This window comes from Myotis yumanensis, unplaced genomic scaffold (assembly GCF_028538775.1).
Source record: "Myotis yumanensis isolate MYYU_CA2020_CCGP unplaced genomic scaffold, mMyoYum1.0.hap1 SCAF_3, whole genome shotgun sequence".
NCBI classification, from domain to species: Eukaryota; Metazoa; Chordata; class Mammalia; order Chiroptera; family Vespertilionidae; genus Myotis; species Myotis yumanensis.
In genome coordinates this window covers 26,297,827-26,316,398 of record NW_027223754.1, presented here as the reverse complement: position 1 = coordinate 26,316,398, position 18,572 = coordinate 26,297,827, and the positions used below count along the sequence as shown (strand labels likewise).

The window sequence follows — 18,572 nt, the reverse complement described above, 5'->3', positions numbered from 1 at the left end:
GAATACAGTGCAGCCCACACTGCAATGGGTTCTCCTGTACTGGGTGAAGCAGGAGCCTGAATGAAACATGCCGATAACAGGAAAGCCTCCTTTATGAGACTTTTTAACAGGTATGCCAACCAATGTCAAAAGACGTTTTATTTTTTATCCCCCTGCCTTTTGCGGTAGGGGCTAAGGTGGGGAAGAAACACACAAAAAACACTAGAATGGGAGAAGTGCTCAACCTAATGAGCAACGAAACTGCCATTACACCATGATGACCTGCATCTGAGAAATTGATAGTTCTGCTTGAGAAATGAAAATGTGACATCAGCAATATTTTACAAGTGTTAACTCCCGGGGTTCATACTGCCAAATTCCAGGCAATTGCCTTGTAAATAAAATTAAAAGCTTATTACAAAATGATACATGGCTGTAGAAAAAAGCATAAAAGGAGAAAAGAAAAAAATCAGTGACCATCTTACCATTTATCTTTACTGACATATATTTTCAAATCTTCTAACCTAGTTCTTTAAAAATTCCCATCTTTTAATAATGGAATGCTTTAGATATATTTCCTTGATTAGGTTGTGTAGGTGTTTTTTTTTTATAATATCAGTGTACATCTTAAGTTATACTTATTGGACATTTGTATTTCTTCTTTTGTGAATTTCCTATTTACATCCTTTGTTCATTTTTCTAATAAGGTAGTTGCCTATTGTTAATGTGCTAGATTTTTAATATATCACTACTAACCCTTTTGCAGTTTTATATGGTTTTTGTAAATATTTGTATTTGCCCTTAATCCCTTGCCTTTTAACTTTATTCTGAAGCTTCTTACTACTTTGATTCCCACCTTCAATTAGAAGTGAGTTACCTTGTTTTCTGCATAACCCTTATTTTTGGCATTGAGTTTGTGGGCATCTCCTGTGAACTATGCCTAAAGTTGTGTCCCGGTCAGTTGTCTGCTCCTACACCCGAGACCGGGAGGAATATGAGGACGGCGAGAAGCCCCTCCACATCTACTACTGTTTGTGTGGCCAGATGGTTCTGGTGCTGGACTGTCAGTTGGAGAAATTGCCCATGAGGCCCCGGGATCAGTCCCGGGTGATTGATGCTGCCAAACACGCCCACAAGTTTTGTAACACAGAAGACCAGGAGACTATGTATCTTCGCAGGCCTGAAGGCATTGAGCGGCAGTACAGAAAGAAGTGTGCAAAGTGCGGACTGCCACTCTTCTACCAGTCCCAGCCAAAGAATGCTCCTGTGACCTTTATTGTGGATGGAGCAGTAGTCAAGTTTGGCCAGGGTTTTGGGAAAATGAATATATATACTCAGAAGCGAGAGCCTCCTAAGAAGGTGATGATGACCAAACGGACTAAAGACATGGGCAAGTTCAGCTCTGTCACTGTGTCTACTATTGATGAAGAGGAAGAGGAGATTGAGGCCAGGGAGATTGCTGACTCATATGCACAGAATGCCAAAGTGATTGAAAAACAGCTGGAGCGCAGAGGCATGAGCAAAAGGCGGCTGCAAGAGCTGGCGGAACTAGAAGCCAACAAAGCCAAAATGAAGGGGACTTTGATTGACAACCAGTTCAAATGATTAGGACTTTTCTCTGAACCCAGACTAAAGGCAAGCATTTAGACCAGGAGGCGAAAGAACTTTTTCTTGACTGCATGGACTGGTTCCTACCTTTATGCCCCAGCAAAAAGCCTTCTGTTGCTCCCTACATTCAGTGAGGTCTTTGAGTCCATCTGACCTACTTTCTAGAAATGAATTTTTAAAATACATGGATCTTCTGTACTATTTTTTTGTCCATTTGATGTCAACTTCTTTAGTTGTATAGAAACTCCATGAGTAGACTAGTGCTTGAGTGTCTTTAGTTTCTAAAGTAGCTGTTCTTTAATAAAATATTTAAAGATTTTTTTTTGGGGGGGGGGGTGAGTCATACTAGTTTTTTTCTGTTCATTTTTCCTATCCTTCTCTATTCCAGGCTATATTCATATTTTTTTTTTCTGAAGAATGATCATTCTTCTTTAAATAAAGTTTTTATTCACCTCTGAATAATGAACATTACAACTTTAGGAAATTGTGGGACCATTTTTTTAATATGAGTATTATGGCAACTTAAAAGAAAATCAGTGCCAGAATATCAGGGGAAATGATCAATTTTCTGTCCTCATCCTCTTGGACCAACCATTAACATTTGACCCACTTAACCACTTGCTTCTTGAAATAGTTTTCAGTTGGCTTCTAAAATAGCACATGCTCTGCGTTTCCCTTCTTCCTTCTTCTTCTGTAGTAGCCACTCCTCAAGTTTGTTGGTTTTTGTGTGTTGGTTCCCAGCTCCTCCTCCACTCTCCAGCCTAAATGGAAAAGTACTTCAGGCCTCAATCTTCCAGCCAGACTCCCCACTTTGTCCAGTTTTACCTTTTAAAATATCATGTCTAGCTTGAAGATTCCTAAATTTGTATTTCTAGCCATCTCTCTTGAACTCTAATCCCATGTATCAGACTGCCTATTGGTTATCTCTAGTTGTCCATCATAGGCATCTCAAAGATAAAATGTCCTATAGAATTCTTGATTCTTGCCCCACTAGCTTCTCCTTAACTTTTCCCCTTCTCAAGTTAATGACACTTTTTAAAAAATTTATTGGGATGACATCGATTTAAAGTGTAAAGTTCTATGATACATGATCTGTATATTGCATTGTGTGTCCACCACCCCAAGTCAAATCATAATCCAACACTATATACCTGGCCCCTTTGCTCTATAATATCTGCCTACCCCCTTCCCTCTGGTAACCATCATACCATTGTCTATGAGTTTCAGTTTTATATCCCACATATAAGTGAAATCATATGGCTCTTAGCTTTTTCTGACTCATTTTGCTTAGCATAATATCCTCAAAAGTCCATGTTGTCACAAATGACAGTGTTTCATCTTATGGCCGAGCAGTATTCCATAGTATATATGTACCACACCTTCTTTATCATCTATTGAAGGACACTGATTGTTTCCGTATTTGACCACTGTGAATAGTGCTACAATGAACATAAGGGTGTATATATCTTTGCGAATAAATGTTTTCGAGTTTTTCGGGTATAAATCCAGAAAAGGTATTGCTGGATCATATGGTAGCTCTATTTTTAATTTTTAAAGGAACTGCCATACTGTTCTCCATAGTGGCTGTATCGATTTACATTCCCACCAGCAGTGACTGAGGGCTCCTTTTTCTCCACAACCTCTCCAACACTTACTACTTGTCTTGATGAGAATGGCTATCCTAACAGGTGGTGGGTGGTAGTTACCTCATTGTAGTTTTGATTTGCATTTTCCTAATAGCTAGTGAAGTTAAACATCTCTTCATATATCTTTTGGGCATTTGTATGTCTTCTTGGGAGAAGTGTCTGTTGAGGTCCTCTGCTCATTTTTTAATTGGATTATTTGTTTGGTGTTGAGTTACTTGAGTTCTTTATATATTTTCAATATTAACCCCTTGTCAGAGCTATTGTTTGCAAATATTATCTCCCATTCAGTTGGTTGCCTTTTTAGTTAATGACACTTTAATCTACCTTGCCATCAGGCAAAAACCCTAGGAGTCATTCTTAATTGTGCTCTTCCCACCCCACATCCAATCTGTCAGCAAGTTTTGTCTGATCTGTCTCTAGAATATATATTCTCAACTGGATTACCTCTCACCACCTCTACTGCCACTACCCTAGTGCACTCTACTATGATCTCGATCCCCAATTACTGCTGTAGCCTCCTCAATGGGCTTCTTGCTTTTGTTCTTGTTCCCTCCAAATAGGACAAGAGTGATTCTTTTAAAAAATGTATATCAGACTATATCATTCATTTTCTTAAATACCTTCTCATTGCACTTAGAATAAAATCCACACTCCTTCCCCGGCGAGTGTGGCTCAGTTGGTTGGAGTGTCATCCCGTACACCAAAAGGTGGCAGTCAGAGCACATACCCAGGTTACAGGTTTGATCCCCAGTTGGGGCATGTGCAGGAAATAACTGATCGATGTTTCTCTCACATCAGTGTTTCTCCATCTATCTCCCTTTCTCTACAACCAATTTTTTAAAAACCCCACACTTTCCATGGCCTAATGTGATCTATCTTCTACCATCTCTCCTACTTCCCACATTTCCCTTTGTTTACTACACAGATGTACCTGCTTCAAGGCTCTTCTCTCATTGTTCAGGCCTTTGCCTGGCTGCCTTCTTCTCATCATTCAAATCTTAGACCAGTAGTCACCTCCTTGTCACATTCCTGAATAACACTATGCACTCTATCCATTACTGCTTTATTTTCTTCATAGCACTGAAACTATTTGAAACTTACATGTGTTGCTTGCCTATTACTGACTCCTTACCCTACCCCTTTTCCCACCAATGTAACCGCCATGAAAGTAAATAGTTAATTCTTGTTTGCTACATAGAGGTGCTCAATAGGTACTTGTTGAATGTCCTAGTTGCAATTTTGCTAAAGTAAAGTGTCAAATACTTCGAATTACACAGGATATGGACACATCATAATGTAGGATGGTTAATCATCCTGGGTTGACAGGGACTGAGAAGTTTACTGGGATTCAGAACTTTCTGGGCTAAAACCAGGAAAGTTCTCAGCAAACCAAGATAAGTTGGTCACCCTAAGTTATGTCAATATTTCAACAAATCATCATACTAACAAAATATCGTCAATGGGTTCTGCAACTTAAAGCAAAATGACGTATAACCAAACCAATTTTACCATAGGCTAATTGATATAAAAAAGAGTTAAGTTCCTATAGTATCTCATCAACATTATAGTGAAATGACATTGGATAAAACGTTATTCAAAGACCTGCTTACTTTAATATACCAGTATACAATGTGGATCCCAGAGGCAAAGCATGAAGCACTTCCAAAACTAAACTTGACTATGAAACCCTTCTGTACTATTCCCATGAAAGCCACTTAGTGAAACTCTTTTATTCTAACTTTCTTCTCCAACCAAACTCATTTTTGTGATCATCTGAACTCATTTTCTTTCCTGGTTTTATATAAAGGTGAAATTTTATGAAATGTCAAAGAGGCAGTGCTACTATTCCAGGTACTATTCCACTGAGTTGATTTCGAATTCATAAGTTCTAACCAGAGGATTGTGGAACCCAGTTTAGGTGTTGAATCATTTCACAAGATCTAGAAATGATTTTTTTTAAATAAATCAATTTAATAATACTGCTAGATGATATGAGGCAGGAACTCCCTGTCCCACCTCCACCACACACAGATGTGTCCGAGTATTGTGTTCAGCAGGCCAGTGGTTAACAAGTAACCTTTTCTTCTCTCCTTCTCCATGACAACTCACTCCCAAGTAATCTTTGGGACCCAAAGGAAGGGAGTTTCTCTTCCATCCTGGCTCTAGTGGCTTAAAGGACTGGAGACGTGGGAGCCGAAGGGAGGATAACCACCACAGTGTAGGTAAAAAGACGGTTTTAGCAGCAGTGAAATGAAAAGAGGAAGAGAGAGGATGGGACCAGGCCAAGTCCATGACTTAAGAGTCTGTTCAAGAGAAACCAAATCCAATGAAACATTGACTGTGAGGACATGTGGGTCAGGGCCTCTGAAGATCAGGAGGGGTCAGGAGAGGATAGGCTGGCATCAAGGGCTGTTCGTACTTTGCCCTGAAATACTCATGTTAGACATTTGTCCAGTGGTCTGTGGTGCAACAGTATTTGAACACTTTTTTCGGAGCAGAGGAGGGAGCCTCTGTGGTTTAGTCTCCCTAATGCTCCTGCCTGGCATCCATGCTTGCTGGGCCTCTGTGATGGAGGACTTCCAGTGTCCTGACGAGCTGCTGGCAGTGCCACACCCTTGGTCCACGGTCAATGCCACACCGGTTGGGGAAGTAAGAAGATCTCCATCTGGGTGCTGAAGACCGCTGGGACATCAGTATAGCAGGGCACATACCTGTGGGAGAGCCTCAGGCCAGGCAGCCCCATCGGGTGGTCAAGGCCACCCACACAGTCAGGAGGCCTGCTCCCAGCTACTCTGCTCTTCTTCCTCCGTCTGTATCCAGCTCCAGTCTAGAGACTGAAAGTCAACAGGCAGGTTAAAAATACATCTCAGTTGTTGTTTTTCCAGGAGGCAACCAGCACAGTTTAGAAGGAACTTTAATAATAGTTATTGCAGGGTACCCATGAGCTAAAGAAACATATTCAAAACCATACAGAATCTTTTCTTTGGACTGGCTAGGAGTCCCTGAGATTCCTGGACTATGGACAGTAGAAAAGCAATTTTAGAATTACTTGTACTCACAGTGCTTATTTATGCCCACTGTGGGTAGGTGGAGCAAAAGCACATGCAAAGGCCCTAGGAGTGTAGCATAGGAGCATAGGAGTATACTGGCTGAGTACAGCACAATCTAGGAGCAGAGCAAATCTCAGCTATTGATTTCCAACCTCACCAAATGAAATGCTCTAATAAGACTTCCTTTTCCTCTGGCAGAAATGCAAATTAGCAGTGAAAGGATTAAATATACAGTCTCAGGAGGAGGAACAGTAGCAACAACAGATAGAGAAAGCCCCTAAACCAGAGAACACTTAAATAAATACCAGATCATTACAATTAATGGTGTCCCCTCTGATTATTCTGAAAACTAAGACTTTAGAGGGAGGCTAGTAGGTGATTGTACTGGCAGGAAAAGGGCATTTAAAGATCTGAGGGAATGATTTAGGATCCTTGAAGCAATGTTAGTTTTGTCTTAATATCTTGACTAGTTTTTCTTTAGGTTACCTGCCCTATAACTAGTGCTAGCTACTGCTAAGCTCTGAGTCCCTGAGAAGTGGGGCCATGACAGGTTCTTGCTTTATCCCTGAAGTTCAGCACAACACCCACAACACACAAACGTTCGGCAATGGGACAAAAGTTGACGGAGGTGCGGGAGGGGGCGGGGGGGGCCTTCTCAAGATAATGTTACCTTCTTCATAAAGATCAAGTATTATAAGGATTAAATGAGACAATGCACATAAAATACTGTTCCCATTCAATAACTGTTAGCATTATTATAATGATGAATAACAATAAATATGTACAGTTAACCCTTGAATAACATGGTTTAAACTACGCAGGTCCACTCATACACAAATTTTTTCCAATAAATGCAGTAAATGTATCTTATCTTTATGATATTCTTAGTAACATTTTCTTTTCTCTAACTTACTTTATTGTAAAAATATAGTAAGTAATACATATACAAAATACGTGTTAATCAACTGTTTATGTTATCAGTAAGGCTTCAGGTGAACAGTAGGCTATTCGTAGTTAAGTTTTGGGGGAGTCAAAAGTTATATGTAGATTTTTCAACTGTGCAGAGAGTTGGCATTCCTAATCCCTATGTTGTTTAAGGGTCAATGTACTAGAAAATCACAAGTGTATACTGCGATTGAGGAACCACTGGATTGCCTTTCTGTTTTCTTTTTCTTGTCTGCTGTAGCAAGGACATGGGATAGGCCATTATTACCCGTAAACTCTGGTCCTGTTCTTTCATGGTGTCTTGCATTGCACTTTCTAGCTGGGTGCAGAGATTGTGTGCTTCGGCCACCAGTTCTTCACTAGAGAAAAGGATCGAGTTATTAGAAAGTGTCAGTAATATTTTTTTCAGAGATAATACTATTATTATGTAAAAATATGCTAAAGAGCTTTTGACAAGGTTTTTAAAATTTAATAGAATTATTTTGGTTCTGAGTATCTTAAAACACCATGTCATTGATTAGTGATCACATTCATCTAGTTAAGCACTTTTTGGAAGCCCAAATCTAGCCATAAGCACCTGTCACTGTGAAAAAGGAAACAGATCTCGGCTTAATAAAGAAGTTAAAAGTAAAAAAAGAACTCTCTCAGACTTAACTAGATAGCTAAATATATTAAACTGGAGGCCCAGTACATGGATTTGTGTATTGGTGGGGTCCCTTGGCCTGGCCTACGGGGATCGGCCAAAACTGGCAGTGCTACATTCCCCAAGGGATGTAGTAGTGCGCGAAGCAGCAGGCGGCTGGGGAGGAGCCCGAGCCTGGGCCAGGTGCCGCACCACTCCCACTCATCTTGGCCCCGCTGCACCTGCCGCTCCACTGTGGTCTCAGCGCACCCCGTCCTAGGGCGATACCAGCACACCCATGATCAAGAAGCGGCCGCAGGCTCACACCCAGTCTGTCCTGATGCTGGTCCTGATCCCAGTCCTGGTCCAGATAGGGGAGGGGCACACAGGGGGAGTGTCCGCAGGAGAGGCTTGCACTGCTGCAGCTGCGCTCGCAAGCCATGAGCTCAGCGTCTGGCGCCCGTTGGAAAGCTGAGCGATGCTCCCGCTGCGGGAGTGCACTGACCACCAGGGGGCAGCTCCTGCATTGAGTGTCTGCCCCCTGGTGGTCAGTGAGCATCATAGCTACCGGTCAAATGGTCGAACGGTCGCTTAGGCTTTTATATATACTAAAGGCCCAGTGCATGGATTCGTGTACTGGTGGGGTCCCTTGGCCTGGCCTGTGGGGACTGGGCCGAAACCGGCTCTCCAACATCCCCCGAGGGGTCCCAGATTGCGAAAGGGCATAGGCCAGGCCGAGGGACCCCACCGGTGCACGATTAGAGCCAGGGAGGGACCACGGGAGGGTTCCAGGGCGTGTCCGGCCCATCTCACCCAGTCCCCATCAGCCAGACCCCAGCAGCAGGCTAACCTACCGGTCGGAGCATCTGCCCCTTGGTGATCAGTGCACGAACGGTCAAATGAACGGTCGGACACTTAGTATATTAGGCTTTTGTTATATAGGATAGATAGATTCTTTCCAATTGCCAAAATCTAAAGATAATTCCCACATCACCTGTTTTCCAATTTTTGAAATGGAAAAAATATATATGAACCAAGCAATTTCACCAGGTTTCCACAGTTCCTTGAGCTCCAAGAAAAAGCAGGTCTGGGAACTGATTTCATTTAATCTGTGCTCTCTCTTTTCTATAACGATGCACATGTCCTATCAATATTGGGCCATGGCGACATAGGGGGAACCCATCTGCCCTTTTCTAACCTCAGCTCTATGATGTGGAGAAACAATCGGCAACCTGTGTGCCCAGGATGACTCTTCCAGATCTCTGAGCATTTCACTGGAAGGAATATGACAAATCCAAGAAGGCAGTGTCCTCCCACCTTGTAAAGTATGGCTGATGGAAGGAACACAGGGCACCTCTTTTGCTTAGCTTCATCTACAAGGCTACTAACTAGGACCTAGTTCAGCCGTGGGCAAACTACAGCCCGCGGGCCGGATCCGGCCTGTTTGAAATGAATAAAACTAAAAAAAAAAAAAGACCGTACCCTTTTATGTAATGATGTTTACTTTGAATTTATATTAGTTCACACAAACACTCCATCCATGCTTTTGTTCCGGCCCTCCGGTCCAGTTTAAGAACCCATTGTGGCCCTCAAGTCAAAAAGTTTGCCCACCCCTGACCTAGTTACTAGGTGAAAGGCTTGGGGCCAGCTCTAGTGGACAATGTAGGAGGCACAAGACCCAGTTTTACTATCTTCAAGGGACTCACAGTAGGTTGGGAGGAGAATTAAGAACCCAAGGCCACATAGGATTAAGTACCAAAACAGTATAGGCTATGAACTCCCCCAAGTACTAGAACAGGACTTTTAAAAACAGCTTTATTGAGATAAATTGGCATACCATAATGTTCACCCCGTTAAAGTCTACAACTTGACAGTTTCAGCGCATTTACAGAATTGTACACCCATCACAATAATCTCGTCCTGGGACATTTTCATCACCCAAAAAGCAATCTTGTGCCCATGATCAACCACTTCCCATTCCCCCTCCCCACCTGCCCTAGGCAATCATTAATCTATTTTCTAAATAAAACATGCCTCTTTGCCTAGGGCCTGGCACATAGAACATGCTGAGTTAACAGGGGTGGGACTGAATCATACACAAAAACACTCGAAGAATTGAGCAATCCCCATGTGCTTGTGTGGCCAGGGCTTTGGAGGAGGTGGGAAGCAGACGTGCCCTCCAGAATGGAGGACCATTCCAGAGAAGCTCTCGAACCTGAGTGTGCATGAGCTCCACCCCTGAGTTTTCTGATTCAGAATCTGCATTTCTAACAAGATGCTGCTGATGCTGCTAGTCTGGACCAGACTTTAAGGACCACTGAGCTAGCGCAACGAGTTTGTGCGGGAACAGTGGATCCGCCTAGAAAGCCGCTCTGAGGTGGCCATAAATGCCTGAAAAGTCTCAGAATGGAGCCTCTAGGTCAGGGGTGGGGAACCTTTTTCTGCCAAAGGCCATTTGGATACTTATAACATCATTCATGGGCCATAAAAAATTATCAACTTAAAAATTAGCCTGCTATATTTGGTCAAACATTTAATTAACTCACCCCTAATGTCATGCCAGGGCAAATGATTTCATATGGCCCATGGGCCGGACATTCCCCACCCCTGCTCTAGGGAGGCGGAAAGCCCTGCCAGAAAGGGCTGAATTGCTCAGTTCACCCCTCTGTGGCAGGGGTCCAGGTGACAGGAGGGGAGAGGAAGGGATGAATGGGAGGTGATGAGAGGTGATGGGAGGAAACTGGTAACTTGGTAACTCAAAGCGGTGGTGGGGTGAGAGGGAGGAGGCAAGATGACTCAGGTGGATTGAATCGGGCCCTCCCTCTAGGGAATCTGGTTTTGAAGACCAGACAATGACTGATGGACTACATAACAGCATGTGACTGACCAGCACTTTCAATGTCCTCATTGAACAATTAGTAATTCAACCCTCAGACAAGGAAATTTTAGTGACCACCATATTCAGACTCCCAAGGGACTCTGAGGCATTTGTCCCTGCAGCACCTACCATATATAGCAAACACAAAGAAAAACACGCACAAAAGTATCAGATAGATGAAATGGCCTATCAGTGGTCAACATCCATTTCCACCCCATGACCTCCTGATGTGCCCTTGAATATTACACTTGGCACTGTTAACTATGACGTACCTTTTGTTGACTAACTCAGGTAAGCTGTCGTGGGCAGTGAGAGGCTGAGACATCAGCTGACCAGAGTGACTAAGGCGAGAAGCATTCATGCTATCTGGGCTTCCACTAACAGGACCACGGACCTTGCTCTAAAGGACAAAACCAAAATGAAAGTCAACAGAATTTTGGAGCAAAGGGATAGTTCAACTTTTGCATTCACACCATGGTATCTTCTCATGAAACAATTGGCCACAAGACACATGCTATTCCTAGAGCATATCGGTCAACCCCTGTATCCGTGACAACAGCTGGTAGTTTGCATTTTAATTTAGAAAATGTTTCTGTATTTTGATAAAAGATTCTAAATACAGAGATTTGAGTGCCTATGTTTGTAAGCTTTATTTCATTAAGTTTGATTGCTTAATGAACTCTTATGAGATTAAAAGTGAGGTGTTAAAGTTGTCAGGGACTTTCTGTGAATCACACCATCTGTGGGACAGCTGAGAAGAAAACCGGGATAGGCTGACTCCAAGGCTGTGGCAGCCACTCCCCTTCAAAGCCAAGATGCTCCATCAACGGCTCCTGCTCCAGCTACTTGCACCTCCTCAAACCTGCAGCCCACACATGACCTACGGTCCACCTTCTCAGCACCTCAATCCACCTCTTCCTCCCCGAATCCCCACCACACTCTCATCTGCTGGCTTCACCTACTGCTCATTCACCCCTCTCCTCGCCCTCACGGCAGCCTGCACTGTTTCCATCCCTTTCAGCTGCACAGACTGGCTCCTCATTCTCCCTTCCAGCTGAACATCAAGGTCCAGCCTCACCCAACCATTCAAGAACCCTAGTTTGCCCTGCTCTTTGCCCTTCGGCTGTGCCTTCCCTGGCGACTATCACCCTTGGAGAGACCCATCTACCTCCTTTTCTTCTGCCTGGGTCCACAAGTAAGGAAGGAGATCACTATTGTGCTTTTGGGCTCCTGACTTTTCTACCATCCTGTCCTGTGAACCACAGCAAGTACTCAATTCTGCCCCCATGGAGTGGCCACTCGCGCTCAATGGTGAGGTCTGTGAAAGTCTCAAATCTGTTCTCCAGCTGCCATCAGAGTGAGTTTCTAAAATCCTAATCCCATTTCCATACTTAACGTTCTTCAGTATGAAAGGAAAAAACAAATACTGCAATGTTTCCTTTCTTTCTTCAAAATAAGGTGTGGCCTGTCTGAGCTAGCCCTTGCCTTGCATCCAATGCCATCCCCAGCGATACCCTTCCCCCACCCCACACCAACCTGCTATTCCTCCTTGCTCCAGGCCTTTGACAGAGCATCGTCTTTGTCCTGGAGTGTCCTCTTCTCCACCTAGACACCTACCTACCTCCTACTCATTCTTCAGGTGAAATTCTGTGGTTCCCTCACCTCTAAGACTGAAGCTGGCATTCCTCCTCTGCATTTGTGCTATAGCTTGTGCCTACTATAGCTGCTGTACGTCACTTTCTCACCTAAATTGTTCTCATTCATTTCCCTGTCTGTGCCCCTCACCAGATTATGAGCTCGGGCCAGGGGCCATGCTTATTTTTCCTCCCATAGCTCTAGTATTCAGCACCCCGCTGGGCATATAGTCAGCACTCGATGTTGAATGGATGCAGATGGCAGATCGGGCCATTGCCTGTGAATACCTCAACTTCCCTCTCCCCCTTAAATCTTGTCTGCCTCGTCATCTCTCCCCTTTTCTTTTCCTCCTCACTTCCCAAGGCCACGCTCATGATTCTGACCTCTCTGTTGTACTCAAGACTGGAGACTAAATTGTCTATTACTTTGATACTGTGAATCCCCGGAACACTGTCTACTTCTACTTGGCCTACAATATGCTCCAGTTGTCATGATCTTAAAAACACCATCCTTGTTATCCCACTTTCCACCTTAAGAATTCCCATTCTCCTCTTTGCTCTTAAAGGCTAGCAATGACTACATGGCTCTCTTTTCAGCCTCTTTCGCCTTTATGCAGCCTTCCCACCAGCTGTGGCTTCATGGCTTTTACCTGTCTCTTTTCACTTCTTTGTCCTGAGCTCTCTTTTTCATGTTATGTTTTCTCTCTGAGCAGCATTCAGTGGAGTCACAGCTACATTATGACAGGTGGTGGTCACAGAAAGTATGAGTTACAATAGAAGCAGCAGACATAGGTGAGGATCCACCACACCATGCTGCCGTGCACTGCAGAGGACTAAATGGAAGACCCCCGAAAGATCTGTCCATTCCTAACTCCAGGAACCTAGGAATGTGCCCTTATTTGGAAAGAAGGTCTTTGCAGGTGTAGTTAAGGATTCTGAAATGAGATCATCCTGGACTATTCACGTGGGACTGGAATTCAATGACAAGTGTTTTTATAAGAGACATCCAGAAGACAGAGGCAGAGATTGGAGTGATGTGCCAAGGAACATCACTGTCCCCTTATTATAGCCAAGGAACACCTGGAGCCACGATTAGCTGGAAGAGGCAGGAAGGGTTCTCCCCTAGAGCCTACAGAGGGAGCCTAGCCCTGCCAGCACCTTGATTTCAGACTTCTGACAGAATGTTTTGTGGTAATCCTATCTAATAAAGAGGGAATATGCAAATTGACCATCACACTGTCACAAAGATGGTGGTGCCCACAGCCCCAAGATGGTGGCGCCCAGTCCCCTCAGCCCCGCCAGAGTCCCACAGTCCGTTCAGTCCAGCTGGAAGCCAGCAGGCGCACGTTGCAGCCGGATCTGCCCTCAGCCACCCAGCCGTCCAGGGCTGGCCCAAGGCACAGGTAACCAGGGCCAGCCAAGGCTTGCGCTGCCACCAGTGGCAGCAGCAGAGGTGTGATTGGGGCATCGCCTTCCCCTGATCGCCGGGTTGCCTTCCGCCCCTGAGGGATCCTGGACTGTGAGAGGGGGCAGGCCGGGCTGAGGGTCGCCCCCTCCAGTGCATGACTTTTCATGCACCGGGCCTCTAGTTTATTATAGTAGCCACAGGAAATGCATACATGCATAAATAAAAACAATGGGCCTAGGCCCTAACTCTGCCACTCCTGCTCCTCTAAGTTGCGAAGAGGTGAAAACGGAGCGGCAGCAGCTGAGTGGTTTGTCGGTGGCCTATGGTCTCCCTTGTAGGGCAGTACAGCTGCACAGAGGGCGAAAGGCCCAGAGAGATGGCAGACTGAGGGCTGCAGACCAGGCTACAGGGGCTCACTCACACAAGCGATCTTCAGGAGATTCCAGAGCTCCTTCTGTCGCTTTTCCTGAAGCCGAACAACAGTCTTCTCGTCCTCGTTCATTAAACTCACCACTTCTTCCACCTTGGGCAACAATTCCAGAGCCTTCTGCTTGCAAACCACAGTTTTACTGTAAAGAATAAACAAGACAAAGTCCAGTGGCATTTGGGTTGGAGGAAGTGGGAGAACATAATCCCAGGTGATTACGAATCCAGTCAGCAGCTGCAGATACTTTCTTCACGTGGACAAGTGCATCAGAATGGAGTGAAGAAATGGCCTCACACAGCCTTGCTGCTTCTTCACATGCCACCTCGAGTAGGAAAGTCGGGGCTTATACCTGAGCTGTGTATAAATCACACGCACTTTCTTCTCAAAGGCTTGGATTGCCTGAAGTAGCAGTCGCACCATTTCCTGGCTGTCACCCTCAGTTCGCTGGTCTGGAAAGAGGAGAGGAATTGCACAGTTCCTACAGGTGGCTGGCAGAGAGGACCAATGTCTCACACCTGAGATGCCAAGGAACCCAAGACAGGCATAAAACCCCACTTACCTCTAGGCTTTTCCCTGAGTCTCCTGTAAAGCTCCCTCGCTTCCTCTTCTCTGAAATATACAAAGAAGAAGCTTTGTCTAGATTTGAGGCCACGTTAGAACATCTTAAGCATTAATAAGCTGATTCCTGCCAGTAGAATCACTGATTTCTAGAAGTAAGGCTGGTAATATGTCTTGACTGGAGAAAACAATTATTCCTGGTGATATTATAGGTGATGTCTATACTAAGGGCATGATCATCCTCACTGTCAAATATCTCCAAGGTTTAATTAGAGAGGATCCTAAGGAAAGGAGTCTCCACTTTGTCCCTTGGAATTTCTGGCTTCCGCAATAGTGGTTCCAGGTGCCATCCCTGGATCCGAGCCTGGACAGCATGGCTTCCTTTTGAAAACGCAAGACCAGGGTGGACACAAACTCCTGTCCCCTTTTCCACTTAACACAGTGAGACAGGCTGATATTTTCAGAGGTGATTTTCATTTGAAAACTAGAAGAGAATAAAAGTTTAAATAATTCAAGGAAATATAGGGTACAAATAATCAGATTTCTGATGTTCTGGCTCCTGGTCCTGGGAATCCTAGTAAAAGCATCAGAGGACACCGCTGAGCCCAAATGCGATAGCTTGTGAGAGGCTGATGTGCCTGCCTGCCTCCCTCCCATCTGCAACCTGGGGGCTGTGTGAGCTTCCTGCAGGCAGGACTGCTCTACTTGGTGCCTCGTCCTCTCTTGGAGCCAAGGCCAAAGTCCTGATAAAGACTCAAATGAGCGGTTTCCAGGTCTGAACTTCTAAGAGTTTCCAGGCTTCTCCGCCTCTGCGCCAGTTTCTGCTTTTCAAGCTACACCTGGGACAGGGTGAGCTTGACGAACAGTGACGCCTGATACCATGACAAAGGCTCCTTGCAGTATAGCCTTTATAGTTTACAAACTACTGCTCTAGGCATGAGCTGAACCAATCCTCACAACTTTGGGCGGTGAGACAACTTTTCTGGCCACTAAACAGAAAACGAAGGCTCAGAAGGATGGTGATCTGTCCTTGCTCCTCTCTGGAGCTTGCCGAGGGGATTCACTGGGGGCCGGGGGGTGCATGCTCTACGGGAGAACAGTCTCACCAGCCTCCATAATAACCACACGTGTTCCCAACACACATACAGAAACTCCAGTCGGGGCACATGCATGTGTTAGGGACATTGTGTGATCCCCGCCCAGTTGGTACTCACAGGTCGTCCAGCGTCCCCCCCTGCTTCCGACCCATTGGGCTCCTCTGCAAGTCCACGATGTCCGTCTGCAGTGCCATCATCCGTTCCACCAGATGTTTTACTTCATTCTCCTGATGAAAAAGCTGTGCTAATGTCAACTGACATAATAAGCGTATTCTGAGACGCAAGATTTTGGGGGGAAACCCTTCAAACTGATTGTAGACTCTCAACTGACTCGCTAGAAGGAATATGGACTTTGGAGTCAGAATGAGCTGGCTTTGGATCTCGGGTCTACCACTTTCTGTGTGACCTTTGGGCAAGTTACTTAACCCTTGATCTCTAGTTTCCTCCACCATAAAACAAGCTTCTAATAGGGCTGTTTTAGGGGTCAGAGAAGTATCCGGCATGGTGCCTGGCATACAGAAGATGCCCAATGCATAGCGCCCCTCCTGCTTTCTCTTCTCTTAATTTGTCCATCCAATGCCATCCCATGCGGGGGGCCTGGGTTCCTTTATTTCACAGATTATGTATATGAGTGCCTATCTCTATGGTTAAATAATGTATTATCTATATATATTCACCTTTATGCATTCATTCAGGATTGATTTACAGACACAAACATTAAAAAACACAGAGGTGAAGGTCCTTGCCCAAGGTCACAGGGGAAAATGGTGGAAAAGCCCAAGAAAAAGGCTCAGAGGCCAAGGTCTTCAATTTGTGTGAGGGTCACTAAGTAATACTTCCCCCGCCTTCCCAATTAACATCTTCAGTGGCATTTGATCTACACTGTCCTAAGACCCTCTGTCTAGATCTTTTCTTTCCTATGGATTTAATGACCCAATAAAACGAGGCAAAAACCTTTGACTAGACGGAGTGTTGATTATTCATTCATCCAAGGCCCTTTCTAATAGGAAGATGTCTAGGCTTCCCCCCAAGGACATATCACACTTTGCTCCTTATTCAAATTTGGACCAGCTCTATCCATCTGTGCAGCTCCTAGACCTGCCACAGTGGGGCCCCCTTTAGTGGCTACTCTCCCAGCTTCTTTCCAGCAAGTTCTAGTTAAAGTTAAAGAGCATGGCGAGGAAAACTTGAGTTCTCACGTACAAGATCGGCCTAGTGTTTGACGAGAAAGTGGAAAATGGTAGAGAAAAGCCTCAGTAAGGATATAAACCTAAAATGAGTCTCCTACCCGCCCACAGAGCTCCACAGCCTGTTCCATTTCCCTCCAGGCCAGCAGCAGTTTATCTGATGCTGGAAAAAAAAAATGTAGGGGAAAAAATGAAAAACAAAATGCAGACACCACAAAACCAAAACAGAAACAAGCAACTCGGTTATAAAAGGATAAAAGAAACCTCAGGAAGAGAAAACAAGAATGAAATGGTCTCTCCAAACTCATTGCAAAGAGTACACTCACTGATCCCAAACTCAGTTTGCTCACTATACTTCTCCAGGTCAATCTGGATGCTGGTCTTAAAGAAATCCAACTTGGCCTTGAGCTGCTGAGACATGGAGGCCATGGAGTTCTTCATCTTGGACAGGCAGCTGTTATTCCGGAGGAGGTTCATCCTGTAGGGACCACAAGAAACAGAGCCTTCAGGCATCTCTGGGATCCAAATACCATTTCCTGTACAATAACAAAACTGCCTCAAATGCCCAGGCAGATCCCTGCTATAATTATTATAAGAGCAGCCACTCATCACCATCAAGACAATTTCCTCGTCCTCAGCAATGCATGAGGTCCTGCACCAAAATTGGAATTGGACAGAGTACTACACAAAGGACCAATAATCCAAACTAGTCATAACCTGGGGGGGGAAAGGCAGGCAGGCCCCGGTATGACAATCAAATTGCAATGAGCTCCTCCATGTTCCAAATTCTGCCCCCAGTTCAGCCAGCCCAACCCTCCATTTATGCTCCTGTTCCATGTGCCAACCTCACCCTGTCACGTCTAAAAGGGTCTTCCTCCATCCACTCCAGCTGACCGCGTCCTGCCCACCCAAACCAGTGTCTCCCTAACAGCTGCTTCTGGGCCCCTGCCTCCGCCACCTCCCTGTGGCAAAAGCCACCAAGCAATTTTAAGTCCGTCAAATCCAAAACCGCCTGGCACAGTACATGGCAGCTCGCTGTCCCTGCTGCAGCCGGTTACAGTCCTCCTTCAGGGTTTGGATGCTGTGCCAGACCTGGCCCCACACTTTCCGCAGCTGGAAGAAAGGCAGGTTCCTCTTGGGCTCTTGAACTGGAACAGAGTCATATGCAATTGTCAGAGAATTACTCCCCTACCATTAACCACATCCTGCCTTGCAACATCACTGGCACTTTTACATTTTAAAAAGTTACATAACTACTATGTTATTACAGGACTTTTTGGGGTGCTATGCCTGGTTACTGTCTCATACATCCTTGTACCCCATTACAGAACAAGCATGCACTAGTCAATAAACAGCTTTAGATTTGATTTGAAGAAAGACTTTGTGAATCATGTGGAGATAGTCATACGTACACAGGCTCATATAATTTCAATAGAAACTTCCATGCTCACAATATTTAAGGTCATATGAAGCTTTCTAAAAATGCAGCTTCAACCAGCAGTCAGTCCTGGAAGATGACTAAGCAATAAGCCT

General features: G+C 44.8%; 2 protein-coding genes across 5 annotated transcripts in view; one reads left to right on the top strand and one right to left on the bottom strand.

Moving 5' to 3' along the window:
• Positions 1 to 757: 757 nt before the first annotated feature.
• STEEP1 (STING1 ER exit protein 1) lies at positions 758 to 1,731 on the top strand. The gene has a single exon (XM_070407399.1). It carries the CDS (start codon positions 916 to 918, stop codon positions 1,582 to 1,584), a length of 669 nt encoding a protein of 222 aa, XP_070263500.1. The 5' UTR covers positions 758 to 915; the 3' UTR covers positions 1,585 to 1,731.
• A 3,109-nt stretch (positions 1,732 to 4,840) lies between these two features.
• IKBKB (inhibitor of nuclear factor kappa B kinase subunit beta) overlaps positions 4,841 to 18,572 on the bottom strand; it is a 52,686-nt gene continuing 38,954 nt past the window's right edge. Inside the window, exons 13-22 of one of the 4 annotated variants that reach the window (XM_070408471.1) lie at positions 18,064 to 18,187; positions 17,366 to 17,517; positions 17,141 to 17,202; positions 15,970 to 16,091; positions 14,757 to 14,806; positions 14,547 to 14,646; positions 14,192 to 14,339; positions 11,001 to 11,128; positions 7,497 to 7,587; positions 4,841 to 6,067 (exon numbers count right to left, since the gene is read on the bottom strand). In XM_070408471.1, coding sequence (XP_070264572.1) covers positions 6,002 to 6,067; positions 7,497 to 7,587; positions 11,001 to 11,128; positions 14,192 to 14,339; positions 14,547 to 14,646; positions 14,757 to 14,806; positions 15,970 to 16,091; positions 17,141 to 17,202; positions 17,366 to 17,517; positions 18,064 to 18,187 — 1,043 coding nt within the window. In that variant the 3' untranslated portion in view covers positions 4,841 to 6,001. The remainder of the gene's footprint in view (positions 6,068 to 7,496; positions 7,588 to 11,000; positions 11,129 to 14,191; positions 14,340 to 14,546; positions 14,647 to 14,756; positions 14,807 to 15,969; positions 16,092 to 17,140; positions 17,203 to 17,365; positions 17,518 to 18,063; positions 18,188 to 18,572) is intronic. The other 3 variants (XM_070408472.1, XM_070408473.1, XM_070408474.1) reach the window with 3 other exon arrangements.

Coding starts and splice junctions, on each gene's coding strand:
- STEEP1 (XM_070407399.1), top strand. CDS start 916: ATGCCTAAAGTTGTGTCCCGGTCAGTTGTCTGCTCCTACACCCGAGAC.